The 15,418-nt window shown below is 33.2% G+C and overlaps 1 protein-coding gene across 3 annotated transcripts in view; it reads right to left on the bottom strand.

The window, feature by feature from the left end:
- Rab40 (RAS oncogene family member Rab40) overlaps window positions 1-2,952 on the bottom strand; it is an 86,511-nt gene extending 83,559 nt beyond the window's left edge. The window contains exon 1 of one of the 3 annotated variants that reach the window (XM_065507122.1): window positions 2,792-2,952. In XM_065507122.1, the coding sequence (XP_065363194.1) occupies window positions 2,792-2,794 (3 nt within the window). In that variant the 5' untranslated portion in view covers window positions 2,795-2,952. Of the gene's footprint in view, window positions 1-2,705 lie in introns of all 3 variants that reach the window. The other 2 variants (XM_065507125.1, XM_065507124.1) reach the window with 2 other exon arrangements.
- Window positions 2,953-15,418: the final 12,466 nt, after the last annotated feature.

Here is a 15,418-nt window from a genome sequence, read left to right on the forward strand (position 1 = left end):
GCCAAAAATAAGTGGACACATTAAGAAGTCTTATGAATGGAAACATCCTTTTTTGTAAACATTCCTTGGTGTAAATTTCGGTATTTATAGAGCCCTTTGTAACAAATGTTTGGCTTTTTTGTCGCAACTGCATATTGCTTGCCATACCAAGAACTTTTTGGGAAATTTTGTCTGCTTTTGGGTCCTAAACGGTTCTTCAACATTCCCTCGAGCATCTGCAACATAAAAAAATTTACCCAAAAGCTGCGAAAATTTTCCATACGTATTTCGTCATCCATTACGCAGCAGGTATATTTTTTTTTTTTTTATTTATTCATTCAGTTACAGAATCTTATACCATGTTCACACGACGGCATTATTCGTCAATCACGCTCTCATTCGTCATTCAACCCCCAATTACGAACTGAATTACATGATTCGCCATACAAAATTTCAAGTGCGAATTACCTTGTTCGTAAGTAATTCAGTTTGAATTACCTTATGAATTACGAACGAATGACTGTCATCTCTAATTTTTATCGATTATTTATGTATCAAAATCAACTGGCCAAACAAAAATGACAAAACAAAACAAAATAAAGCCAATAAGCCATAATCGGTTCCAATTATACTACTCACAATTTGATTTACATAAAATAATAATAAATTTTTAGAAGAGTTCATGTCAGGATCATTTTGTGCCTTGTATGCTTTTAAACCAGCATTGGCTTTAACTTTTCGTACCAAATAGTCCGAGTACTGAGCTAACCGGGCAGTTTTCCTACCGGAGGTGTTGGGAGCTCTTTTGAAAATGCTTTCTATTTGTTGGCTTTGGAAACATCATGTGGACCATTCCTTCTACCTGAACCAGGTTTAGTAAGCACTTTTTTCTGGTCACTAATTTTAATCAGATTAACAACAAATGAACATAATTGACATTAAACATATTAACTGACATGCTTTACAAAGGGAACTTGATAAAAAAAAATCAAATAATACTTGGGTTAAAAGTTTTAATGAAAAACGTGTGTTAAGATCTCCGTCCTTATGTGGATATTGGGACTAAAAAGTTTATGGGGGCCAAAGTTTAACATTTTCTGACAAAATTTAAGTTAGAAAATTGTTAATAACTATTGGTTGTAAAAGTACTTAAAAAATAGCTCAATATATTAAAGAACACTTTTTGCATCAACTAAAAATTACTTTAACCCTCCCCAACTTTTTTTCTTATTAGTAGATTTTTACGTTTTATAGCTAAATTAAAGGCAAGTCTCGCGTACTAAATAAAAAAACAGAGTATCTAAAATCTAATTCCAGCAAAAGTTATGAACTTTTGACCGCCTTCTCGTGAAACCGTCCACTGGTTATATTAAGCCAGCAAGTTCTAGGAAGCTGTCTCGAACTAGTGATTTTACCCATATACTAGTTACATCACTAGCTACGTGACTAGTTATTTTAACAGTCTACAATGAGACTGTCTGATAGCTGGTCCAAAGTAGTCAACGCATTGCATTCACATACTGGTTACCATACTAGCTACTAGCTACATCAGTGGTTACCTAATCAGCTAGTTAGTCTCAAATAGTCAGCTAAAAAGACATATAACATACAATCCAATAAACGATTGCTTGTAAACAAAACGTCCTTCGACAACTCTCCAATAGATTGCTGTACAAACTAAAAGACACTAAAGCGTCTATTGACTGCATGCTATGTTACATGGGATATCAATATACTTAAGCAAAAATAAAAATAAACTGTATTAGAATTATATCAACACAATTTGTATAAAACCAATTTGTACGAATTACTCACAAAACATTTAAAGTGACTACACTCTAGATTACTTAGAGACACATAAGGACAATTGTCTTCACGCTAGATTACCTGGTATGTATAAAGTAACCAATGGTATCTCTCTGTACTACAAAGAGCGCACATATGTACGTGTCAAATGACCTAAAATATATAAATTGGAGTCAGCCAAGTGAAAGAACATTAGTGACATTTACTGCCAATAAGGGATACATTGACTACTTAACTGCTGGGAACATCACTAGCTTATTTTATAGATTATATGTGTGGTGTTTTCTCATCATGCACTGAGGCATTTACAAAAATATTTCAAGGCGTGAGGTTGATAAGTGTGTCTGGTAAAGATAATAAAAATTAAACAAAATTCCTATTGATGTTAACACCACTAAATGAAAAACAAAATGCATGATAGACGGCTCATCCAGCAAGTGTTCATCAAACCATCAAATTACACGAAACTGACATCATGCATTTTGATAGTGTATGGTGCCCTTTAGTATTTATTTAAATATTTGTAAATTATCCTTTGTTTTCCTATAATTGTATGTATGATGGGATTTTTTTTATATGCTGTTACCGGCTTAGTCGACTTTGTCTAATTCTACATATGTATTGTTCTAATTCTACATTGTAAAAATCGTTGTTTAAGCTAGGTGCATCGACAACTTTTACAATCGAGACACCCTAATGAACATATGAATATAAGTGCATGCATATTTTAGTATACTTTTTCATATGCAAGATATTTATAAGCACCTACTCATATAATATCGCACTTATACTCGATTACTTTAATTATAATCTTTAGTTTTATTGTAAAAATCATCTCCAATTATAAATATCTTATTTACATGCATACATATGTATATATTTATATCTACATGTGTACTGTGTATATAAAACAGACATACCATGTACAAATGTATGTGTACATAAGTATGTAAAAATTTAGAGGAACATATTTATTGGTTATTTGCAAATTTTCACATCAACAAACCATTACAAATGTTAAGTCACTCTTTTATGTAAATAATGTAGGCACTTTGCGATTTAATAAACTGTTGTTGCATTATTTTTTTTTAATAATTTTTTATTATTAGCGTTTTAAGAAAACAATAATTTTGAGTCGTAAAATTATACTATATTTCATAGAATATAGGCAGAGTTGTTAACTTATTCATTTAAAAATCGCTAAAAAAAAGTATTTATATCAAGGCGAATTCGATAAGGTGATAGCCAGGGCACACTTAGAAAGGTGACTGCATCACTACAACAATACAAAAACAACAGGTACTTTGTTTTTGTTAAAAAGTAGGTGAACTGTCAAAGTTGCCTGTTGTTGTTTTTGCTTTTGGGGTTTGTTGTATTTTTCGCCACAACAACCACAAGTGAATTGATAATTCAAACTTAATAAAAAAAATAATCAGCTGTTTCATCGCAGTCACCTTACTAAGTGTGCCCTGGTGATAGCCAAGGCGAATTTATATACCAGGTGAAGTCGATTCTACAACACAAGGCGCAAGGTGTATTTAACAAGGTGACAGCAGTGGCGAATTGTAATAAATACAGGCGAATTCACTTATTTTTTATATATAGAGTTTGACATACGGGCGTACGGGCGAATATTTTTTATATATGTAGTTTGACATTTGTGCGTGCTATTTCTATAATCAGCTGTGCTGCCGATGGCACCTTATTAAATGCACCTTGACAAGGCGTATTTAACAAGGTGACAGCAGTGGCGAATTGAAATAAATACAGGCGAATTCACTTCTTTTTTATATATAGAGTTTGACATACGGGGGGATATTTTTTATATATGTAGTTTGACAATTGTGCGTGCTATTTCTATAATCAGCTGTGCTGCCGATGGCACCTTATTAAATGCACCTTGCTACAACATTTACAAAAACCAATTTGTTTTTGTATACACGGTTTGTCAGGAACAAAGTAAATTAATATAGTAGACTCCAAGGCGTATTTAACAAGGTGACAGCAGTGGCGAATAGAAATAAAAACAGGCGAATTCACTTATTTTTTATATATAGAGTTTGACATACGGACGTACGGGCGAATATTTTTTATATATGTAGTTTGACATTTGTGCGAGCTGTTTCTATAATCAGCTGTGCTGCCGATGGCACCTTGGTAGACTCAGTAGAATAGCTGACTATTTTTTTTATTATTCAGTTTGAACTGCCAATTCAGATGTGGTTGTTGTATCGAAAATACAAGAAACCCAAAAGCAAAATCAACACCAGGTAACTTTGACAGTTCACTTACATTTTAACAAAATACCTGTTGTTTCTGTAAATGTTTTATTTGTTGTATTACTGTCGCTACTTTATTAATTTACTTTGGTCAGGAACATGCTCAAATGGTTAACACAACCATGAGAACTTATGTTGAAACATATGGGTGTTAACCATTTATTGAACATTTTCTGACAATATTATAAGAATATGACAACCAAGGCGAATCTATAGAAGGTGACGACAGAAGAACAGCTGATTATTTTTTTTATTCAGTTGTTTAGACAAGTGAACTGTCAATTCACTTGTGTTTGTTGTGGCGAAAAATACAACAAACCCAAAAGCAAAAACAACCACAGGCAACTTTGACAGTTCACTTATCTTTTTACAAAAACAAAGTACCTGTTGTTTTTGTATATGTTGTATTTGTTGTAGTTCTGTCGTCACCTTCTATAAATTCGCCTTGATGACAACCGTGTATACATAATAGGGGGGTCAGACGGCATGTATTGCTTGTGTATTGGGACATGTATTCGATACATATGGAATTCCATGTGTATGTAAAAATTCACGTTATACATACGATTCATAATTTCCACATTCAAACGTACATATGTAATTGCATGTGACATAACCTCTATTAGTTTATATGTTTGTTGTTTTTAACAATATATTTATTTAAAACATTTTTAAATCACAATAAATATATTTAATGCAATGAAATTTATTTTGTTATGATTTTTCTTTACTATTTTTTGTTTTGTTTTTTTATTTTGCACTCACACAGTGTTGTATTTCAAAATACAACACTGTTATACACACGAAAATAGAACATGCTCTAATTGCCAAAAATGTCAAGATTAAAGCGCACCATACACTATCAAAATACTCATCAAGCACTATGGTAGTATTAGTGAAAATGTGTTTGTATGTATGACACCGACAACGCTTGATGGAAAATCAAAAACATTTTGATTTTTAGCATGCTTGATGTCTCTTTTTGATAGTGTATGGTGTTTTCTCATCAATCACGAAGTCATTTACAAAAATATTTCAATGCGTGAGGTTGATGAGCGTGTCGGATGAAGAGAATAATTTTTTATATTACATATTTCACTTATTATTTTTGTTTTTTTTCTTTATTCTCAACATGTTCTCGTTACTGCAATTAAAGTTGCATCCGATATTGACATTTTTAAATACATTTTAGTGCAAATTAAAATTAAATATAATTCCCGCTATTGGTGTTAACACCACAAAATCAAAAATAAAATGCAGATTGACGAGTCATCAAGTGTACATCAAAGCATCAAATTACACGTACACGAAAGTGACATCAAGCATTTTGATAGTGTATGGTGCCCTTAAAGGGGGGTCAGACGGCATGTATTGCTTGTGTTTTGTGCCATGTATTGGGACATTTTTCCATATGTAAACATATACATACCGTGTGATCCACATGAAACTTTGTGTATGTAAAATACATGTGTATTACTCGTGACATTTTTGGCAATTAGAGCATGTTCTATTTTCGTGTGTATAACAGTGTTGTATTTTCAAATACAACACTGTGTGAGTGCAAAATAAAAAAAAACAAAACAAAAGCGAGTAAAGAAAAATCATAATAAAATAAGTTTCATTGCATTAAATATATTTATTGTGATTTAAAAATGTTTTAAATAAATATATTGTTAAAAATAATAAACATATAAACTTATAGAGGTTATGTCACATGCAATTACATATGTACGTTTGAACGTGGAAATTATGAATCGTATGTATAATGTGAATTATGACATACACATGGAATTCCATATGTATCAAATACATGTCCCAATACACAAGCAATACATGCCGTCTGACCCCCCTATTAATACACATGGGAGGGTCAGACGACATGTATTGCTTGTGTTTTGTGCCATGTATTGGGACATTTTTCCACATGTAAACATACACACAAAAAAATAATCGAGGCTATATTAACTAAGCTTAATTAGTTAATATAGCCTCTGGATTTTTTTGTGTGTATACATACCGTGTGGTCCATATGAAACTTTGTGTATGTAAAATACATGTGTATTAAGCTAAGTACACACGGTTGTCATATTCTTACAATATTGTCAGAAAATGTTCAATAATTGGTTAACACCCATATGTTTCAACATAAGTTCTCATGGTTGTGTTAAGCATTTTCTGAGCATGTTCCTGACAATCTGACAACCGTGTGTACGTAGCTTTACTCGTGACATTTTTGGCAATTAGAGCATGTTCTATTTGCGTGTGTATAACAGTGTTTTATTTTGAAATACAACACTGTGTGAGTTTTAAATAAGTACATTGTTAAAAACAACGAATTTATATACTAATAGAGGTTATGTCACATGCAATTACATATTGTTACGAAATTGTACTTGAATTCAAATATAACGATTTTAAGAGCTGATTTAAAAGTAGCATAATGCTTTCAAATAACAGTGCTGTAATAGCAAACTGTAACATATCTGTGGGCATTATTAAATAAAAGTTTTCAGTTCATTTGATCGTAAGTTGGCAACGCTGTATTCGAATTCGAATATTCAGTTAAAGAACATTGTAGAAAGTACACCACAGATGGTGTATGTATTAGTAAGATCTAGAATATTCGAGTGCAGATGGCAGTGTTATAAATAGTGGCAGAGGTAGCAGTCGTGAGTCAGTTTATCAGAGACGCTATTTGAATACACATCAACTGAGTGCCTTAAAGTGTACTGTATTTTTCAAGTGAATTCGTATACATTATAAAATGTCTGTATATTTCTGAGAATTTATAAACGTGTATAAAAAAACATTGAGTGACTATTTAATTCTGTTGTTGTACATTTTAAATAAATAAAGAGTTGTTACAACTTTCAAACTACTAAACGGCTTTTATTTGCAATCAAAAGTATCCGGTTTATTTAAAGGAAATAAACAAACGTTTTGAAAAGGTTAAAACGTAACAATTGGTGTCAGAAGTGGGATTGCAAATTAATAAGCATGAAGTTTGAGGAACTAAAAGTTGAATAACTCAAGAAGTAATTGAGTAAGTTGGAGCTACAAACAGCAGGTAACAAGGCAGAATTGCAAAAGAGGCTTATAAACGAATTCAAACGGCGTGATATTGACATCGGTGCTTACGAATTCGAGTATAAGGAAGAAATGGAAGTTTCTACACGTTCAACAACAAGCGGCATGGATTTAAGCACAATGTTCGCGGCTATGATGGAAAAAATGGAAACAGCCAACAAGAACCTGGAAGCGAAATTGAACGAAAATTCGAAACAGCTTGCGGAGGTTAAAACTGAAGAATTTCAAGAAACTTCTAGAGTCAACAATGACAAATTATTAGCTGAAGTTCAAGTCAATAACGAGAAACTCCTAGCTGAAATGGAAGAGAAATTTCAAGAATCATCTAGAGTCACAGACAAGAAAATTCAGGAAATATCTGATGTTATTAACAGCAGAGTGGATGTCGTTGACAAAAAGGTGTCCGAATTAGAGAGCGGCCTAAAAAAACAATCTCAAGATGTTGATAATAAATTTCTCGATCTGGAAATGAAAATTAATAATCTTCAATGCCAAGACGGACGGGTGCGAATTATTTCAGAAACATCGAGTAGAATAAAGGCTCCTAGTTTTGATGGCAGCACACCATTTAATGTTTTCAAGTTCCAGTTTGATACAGTTGCCAAGAGAAATGTATGGAGTAATGAAGGAAGAGCTATAGAATTGATTTTGGCCTTGAAAGGGAACGTAGCAATAGTTCTTGAAACCGTACCAGTAAGTAACAGAAATAGCTATGATGACATAATGGATGCTCTACATGACAGTGTTGACCGATAGAAAGCTACCCGTTACCAAGAATTGACGACACCCTGGACACATTAGCTGGTACAAAATGGTTCTCCACATTGGACTTGCAAAGTGGTTATTGGCAGCTAGAGATTGCAGAAAAAGACAAAGAGAAAACTGCGTTTAGTGCTAGTGATGGATTATGGAGTCTTTGGACTCTGCAATGCTCCAGCCACATTCGAGCGTTTAATGGAACATGTGATGAAAGGACTTCACTGGAAGACATGCTTGGTGTACCTCGATGACATAATTGTCATGGGGAAGTCTTTCGATGAACACTTGAAAATACGAGCCGTAAAGGACTGGCCTCGTCCGAGGAATCTTCACCGACGATTTGTACCGATTTTTTGACAGTGTTGACCGATCATCGATCGAACTGAGAACCGATCATTCTGCCCTCAGGTGGTTGTTGCAATTTAAACAACCTAAAGGGCAACTGGCTCGTTGGATTGAGCGGCTTCAGAGCTATGACTTTAGCATTGAACACCGGATGTTTGACCGGGGTTTCAAACACGGCAATGCGGACGCGCTCTCAAGACGGCCTTGCAACCTGGAATGCAAGCATTGCCTAAAAGCCGATTAAAAGGAATGTGTCATTGACGTTCGACTAATGCATATAGAGTCCAGTGCAGATTGGTCTGCATTGCAGAGAAATGACCCCATACTATCAAAAATAATATCGGCAAAAGAAGAAGGCAGAAGGCCAGCCCGCAATGAAATATCGGCCGAAAGTCCACTGATGAAATCATATTGAGCCCTATGGAATAGTCTACAATTGTTAAATGGCTGCTTATACCGCATATGGGAAAGCGCTGACGGTAAAACAGTGACAAATCTAATTGTACGGCCCAGTAAGAAGAAGTCGTGGACAACTTCAGCAGTATAACTCAGGTGCGCCATTCGAGCTGATTGCGATGGATGTAGCAGGCCCTTTCCCTATCAGTGATGCTGGAAACCGTTACGTTCTAGTGGTTATGGATTATTTCAGCAAATGGCCAGAGGTATATGCAATACCCAATCAGGAAGCTAAAACGGTTATAAGCGTATTTGTGAACAACTGGGTGTGTCGCTATGGTGTTCCACTGGAGTTGCACTTGGATCAGGGTAGAAATTTTGAAATTTAGAAATGTGCGATTTATACGGAATAAGAAAAACCAGAACGCCACTGCATCCTCAATCTGATGGCATGGTCGAAAGATTCTATCGCACCCTTGGACAGAACTCAAGTTGCCTGGCGATTTAGAATTCGGTATTAAGCCCTCATCAAATAATGAAAACACTTCCCAAGACCTTAACGAACTTCACGACTTCGTACGCAGACGAATAAAAATGACCAGCGACAAAATGAAAGCCAGATACGATCGAGCAGCGAATTCTGAGGGATTTAATGAGGGCCAACTTGTACTGATGTATAACCCACAACGCAAGAAAGGACTGTCTCCCAAACTACAAACCCATTGGGATGGACCATACAAGGTGATTAAGAAATTAAACGACGTGGTGTACAGAATACAGAAAGAAAAGAGCCCGAGATCTAAAATGAAGGTCGTACATCTAGAACGTCTAGCCGCCTATGGGATAAGTGAATCTATGCCTATTCGGGACGAACAGGCTTAAGCGGAGGGCAGTGTTACGAAATTGTACTTGAATTCAAATATAACGATTTTAAGAGCTGATTTAAAAGTAGCATAATGCTTTCAAATAACAGTGCTGTAATAGCAAACTGTAACATATCTGTGGGCATTATTAAATAAAAGCTTTCAGTTGATTTGATCGTAGGTTGGCAACGCTGTATTCGAATTCGAATATTCAGTTAAAGAACATTGTAGAAAGTACACCACAGATGGCTTATGTATTAGTAAGATCTAGAATATTCGAGTTCAGATGGCAGTGTTATAAATAGTGGCAGAGGTTGCAGTAGTGAGTCAGTTTATCAGAGACGCTATTTGAATAAACATCAACTGAGTGCCTTAAAGTGTGCTGTGTTTTTCAAGTGAATTCGTATACATTATAAATTGTGTCTGTAATTCTGAGAATTTATAAACGTGTATAAAAAAACATTGAGTGACTATTTAATTCTGTTGTTGTACATTTTAAATAAATAAAGAGTTGTTACAATTTTCAAACTACTAAACGGCTTTTATTTGCAATCAAAAGTACAGGCAAATCGAATCTCACTTTAACGAAAATCCGATTTAACGCACGGTCAAATTCGTAACATTGACTACCTTATATAACGAACGTTTCAAAAATTGTATGCTCGATATAACAAATGGTGAGAAAAAACAAACAACTTCAAACAAACGACAAAATTTTTAACATTTATAATCTTATATAGCGAACATTTTGAATATTGTACGTTCAATATAACGAACAGAAAGTATAAAAAACAAATGTAGTAAAGAATGTAAAAATAAGTCGTCACAGTACCGTTTTCAATGGTTACTCTATTTAATAATAGGTGCTGTCATTTTTTATAGTGGTTTTAATTGCTTGTTTCAAAATATCGAATGAAAGATTTCGTTCGCATTCTAAGCGTTAACATAAACATGAGTTAGGGAATCCAAAATCAGCTTTCTATCACTTATAATGCGAAAGAAATCTTTCATTCGATATTGTGAAACAGGCTATAATTGTGCAAGTATTCACGTGAATTAAATATGGGGAATCGTAGAAGAATGTCATTGAAAGAAAAAGTAAAAAATTTAGATGAATGAATGAAATATGGAATAACAAAATTCTCAACATTTTGAAGAAAATAAAAACAAACATTTTATCGTTTCCTGTAAATTATCTTCACACAAATTAAGTGGAATCTTCAAAATTTGTTTTTTTAAATGTTTATCCCTGAGTTTAATTTTCTACAAGTTGAATCATTTCAGAACAATTAGTAAAAACTACTAAAGATATACAAATTTGGACGATATTCATTCCTCCTAATGTCACACACCTCATCCAACCTAGGGATCAAAACGCCATACGTTTAGCTAAATTCCAATACAGAAAAAGTTGTCCAAAATTAAAAAAAAACATCTCGCTATTACGAATTTTTCAGTTTAACGAATGGGCCTGACAACATATCGTTCGTTATACCGGGATTTGCCTGTATACGGTTTATTTAAAGGAAATAAACAAAGGTTTTAAAAAGGTTAGAACGTAACAATATGTACTTTTGAACGTGGAAATTATGAATCGTATGTATAATGTGAATTTTGACATACATATGGAATTCCATATGTACCGAATACATGTCCCAATACACATGCAATACATGCCGTCTGACCCCCTATTAAAGACAGTAATTGTCACAAATGTCTTATCATTTGGCTGACTCCAATTTATATATTTTGGTCATTTGACACGTGTGTGCACTTTGTAGTGCAGAGAGAAGACAATTGGTTACTTTATACATCCCAAGTAATCTAGCGTGAAGACAATTGACACTTAAGTGTCTCTAAGTAATCTGGAGTGTAGACACTTTAAACGTTTCGTGAGTAATTCGTACAAACTGGTTTTATACAAATTGTGTTGATATAATTCTCATACAGTTTATTTTTGCTTAAGTAAGTTTTGTAACAGCATGAAGTCAATAGTCACTTTAGTGTCTCTTAGTAACCTATGGAGAAGTCACTTCAAACTTTTTTTGTACTGCACTTTATTTTACCCACCAGAAGCGTTGACTACTTTCGATCAGCTATCAGATAGTCACATTGTAATCAAAGAGGTCAATTAACCCCTTGCTTACGACATGCACGTGTTAAAATAACTATTCAAGTAGCTGATCAAGTAACCAGTTACAAAGCTAGTAAGGTAACTGACGCTATGTAACCAGTATGTGACTCCAATGCATTGCCTACTTTGGACCAGCTATTAGACAGTCCCATTTTAATCAAAAAGAGACAATTGACCCCCTGCTTAGGACATGCCCGTGTTAAAATGACTAGTCACGTGGCTATTTAAGTAACTAGCTCCCACAATAAACAGACAGGCCTCAAAAATTTCGCCGGTGGGTCTAGTTGTACCCTATGCTTGTTACCATAGAATAATATATCCATAGTGATATGTGAATCAACATACTTGTGAGAGAATTAAACACATCAAAATACTTCAAATTTTAACATTGATTTTCCCACTAAATACAGACCGAACCACTTTATTACACTTCTACACAAAATTTGGCAATTTTTTTGAATACTTTGCAGGACACTTTTATTTCCAAAACACATTAATTTTGCTCAAATGGAAAAAATATTTTTTATTAATTTTTGACACTTTATTTTATTGTGGTAGAATTTTATTTATAGAACAGAGTTTCAATTTTTGGTATTGAAAATAGAACAAAGTTTAAATAAATCAAAATTTATACATTTTTATAGAACTCTGTGTGTCTGGTGAAAATTAAAAAGGCACCAATACAACCTCAAAACTTTGTACTAATACATTCTCACGACTTAGGTTTTTGACAACAGACTTAGGTTTTTTCCCTCCCAGTAACGCTTCTATGGATATATTATTCTATGGTAACAAGCAAAGTATACCAAGTAGTCCAACTCTCTATTTTATAAATTTACTCTCTCACATATACGTGTACTGTGTAAATTCAACACCCTTGTGAGAGAATTATACACATCAAAAGTCTCGAAATTTTAACTACAAATTGTCCAATAAATATAGTTTGATACGCGTAAATTCACTAACACACATTATTTTATAATTTTTTTCAACACATTTAGCACTTTTTCTTTTCCGAAGCACGTCCATTTCGCACAAACTAAAAATATTTTTTTTTATTAATTTTGACGTTTTATTTTGTTTGTGGTAGGTTTTAAAATATAGAACAGAGTTTCAATTTGTGGTATTGAAAATAGAACAAAATTTAAATAAATTAAAATTTAAACATTTTTTTAGAACTCTGTGTGTCTGGTGAAAATTCAAAAGGCACCAACACATATACATTTTTGTTACTAACACATATTTAGACTTAGGTACTTTTTCACTAACACATGTATAGAGTTAGGTACTGCTGTCAAAGAGTTGGACTACTTGTTATACTTTGGTAACAAGTATGTTGAATTCACATATCACAAGTACGTGTGAAGAGAAAATTATTGTTACTCTCAGCTTACTCTCAGTTGCGCCTCTAGTTCAGCGAAATGCAATGAGCTCTCAAATGAGCTCTCTTGTTTTTATTTTCACATGTACGCAGCGTTACCATATGTCAAGTTTTCCCTTTTTTTGCAAGGTTTTTGAGGTGCAAAAAGTTTTATTTTTTAAAAAAAAAGTTTTTTTGGAAAATTGTAAATTTATGATATCAATAAGTTGAACCGTTTATTTCAAAATGATGTTCCGAAATTCATTTACTAAATGGTTTAATTGATTTATTTAGGAGCTGAAGTGTCTCCACCATTAAATTTACATAAATTATCTCAGACTGATTATATGTATGAATTGGGTTTTGTAATTTTAGTATGTATGTAGTTAAAAAAAGTTTTTTTGTTGGAAAAAAAGTTTATTTTTTAGAAATAAAAAGTTTTCTTCAAAAAAATTATGGCAACACTGCATGTACGCAAGCACACACATTGTATAAAAACAGTCAGTCTCGCATGAGCATTGATAGAAGCAGGTTGTGTTACGCTTTTATGCTTGTTTATTTCATTATTTCAGCTAGTTGTTTTTGTTTTTGCCAGAGAATAATTCTCAACTCATACAACTACAATATCTAAAAACTGTAGTGGCCCAGTCGGACTTTGAGTTAACTTAAAACTAACTAATGGTCAATCAGAAATGAGTCACAGGTGACTAAAAAACTAGCTCATTTCCCTTGTAAATCCCTATTCAGTTTTTCCATGTAGTGTCATCACAGCGAGTCAGTACTCACTCACTATGCATAAGTTTCAGCTAACCACTAGCTAACTCATTATGAGTTAGCTTGTGGCACATAAAGTATGAGGGCACTATAAGTTAGCTATGAACTGACTAATTAATGATTAGGTTTTACAAGTTAACTTATAGTTAATTTAAATAAGTCATTCTACATAAGTTTCAGCTAACCACAAGCTAACTCACAATGAGCTAGCTTGTGGTTAGCTGAATTTTTTTTTCATCATTGTTTTATTTTATATTTTAATATTAATTTGGTTGGTTTTCATTTTTTTGCTGAATATATAGAAAAATCTAAGTACCCAGAAATTTTGGTTGAAATCGGTCAACCCGTTTCCGCAGTTAGTGTTAACATCAAAGTGTACACTTCTTTTTATATATTACTTTCGAGTGACTACGTTAATTTTCTACTTATCGTATAATTTAATAGATGCAGTTCGAGATAATGTAGAAGAAACCAGACAAAGTAATTAGAAATGTGCTGAAATTAATAAAAAGCGACATTTTTAAACCGTTTGCGTATGTGGTCCTCCTCAAATTTCTAGACAAACTGATTAAAAATATAAACAAAACAAATATATACAGTTTTAACTGTCATGATCATGAAGAAAAAAATATAGAACTTATTTTTTCTTATTTGCTTTTTACTCTCTTTAATGCTTGTTTATTTCTGCATCAGCTTTGAGTGAGTCAAAAGTTAGCTTAATACTTATCGAGATGAAGTCAGTTGTTATAATAAAATAGCTCATCTATGCACAATTTTGCAGTTATGTTGCTATTTAATCTCGCTACTCTCTTTAATGTTTGTTGATTTCTGCATCAGCTTTGAGGGAGTCAAAAGTTAGTTGAATACTTATCGAGAAGAAGTCTGATGTTTTAAAAAACAAATAGCTCATCTCTGCATCAATATTGAGTTACTTCAGAAGTTAGTTGTAAATGAGTTAGCAATAAGTCAACTTGATTTTGAGTCAGCTCATAAAAGTCCGACAGGGGGTGTGAGCAAGGCGAATCTATAGAAGGTGACGACAGAAGAACAGCTGATTATTTTTTTTATTCAGTTGTTTAGACAAGTGAACTGTCAATTCACTTGTGTTTGTTGTGGCGAAAAATACAACAAACCCAAAAGCAAAAACAACCACAGGCAACTTTGACAGTTCACTTATCTTTTTACAAAAACAAAGTACCTGTTGTTTTTGTATATGTTGTATTTGTTGTAGTTCTGTCGTCACCTTCTATAAATTCGCCTTGGGTGTGAGTTTGCATTTCGCTGCTCTAGTTGTACCCTATGTATAAACCCATCAGATGATGCATCAAATGACTGTTACTGTTCTTGTAGGGTACATGTATACCCAATTCCACAACTTTACCAAAAACAACATGTACTTTGTTTTTGTAAAATTGTTTGCTAGCTCAAACAGCTAAACAACAGCAGACTGGAGAAATCAAAAACAGGGGTGAAAATAAATAAATACGTGAAATTTACTTTCAATAAGTACTCCATTCACTTTTATATTATCAATTATTCACTTTTCTACTATTTTATATTTTTTATTAAAAGAAACAAAAACATTAATTTAAATTAATAAAGAATGTAAACAAACTTTGACAGATAGAAGTGAAAA

The sequence above is a fragment of the Calliphora vicina genome, chromosome 4, assembly GCF_958450345.1.
Source record: "Calliphora vicina chromosome 4, idCalVici1.1, whole genome shotgun sequence".
NCBI lineage: Eukaryota > Metazoa > Arthropoda > Insecta > Diptera > Calliphoridae > Calliphora > Calliphora vicina.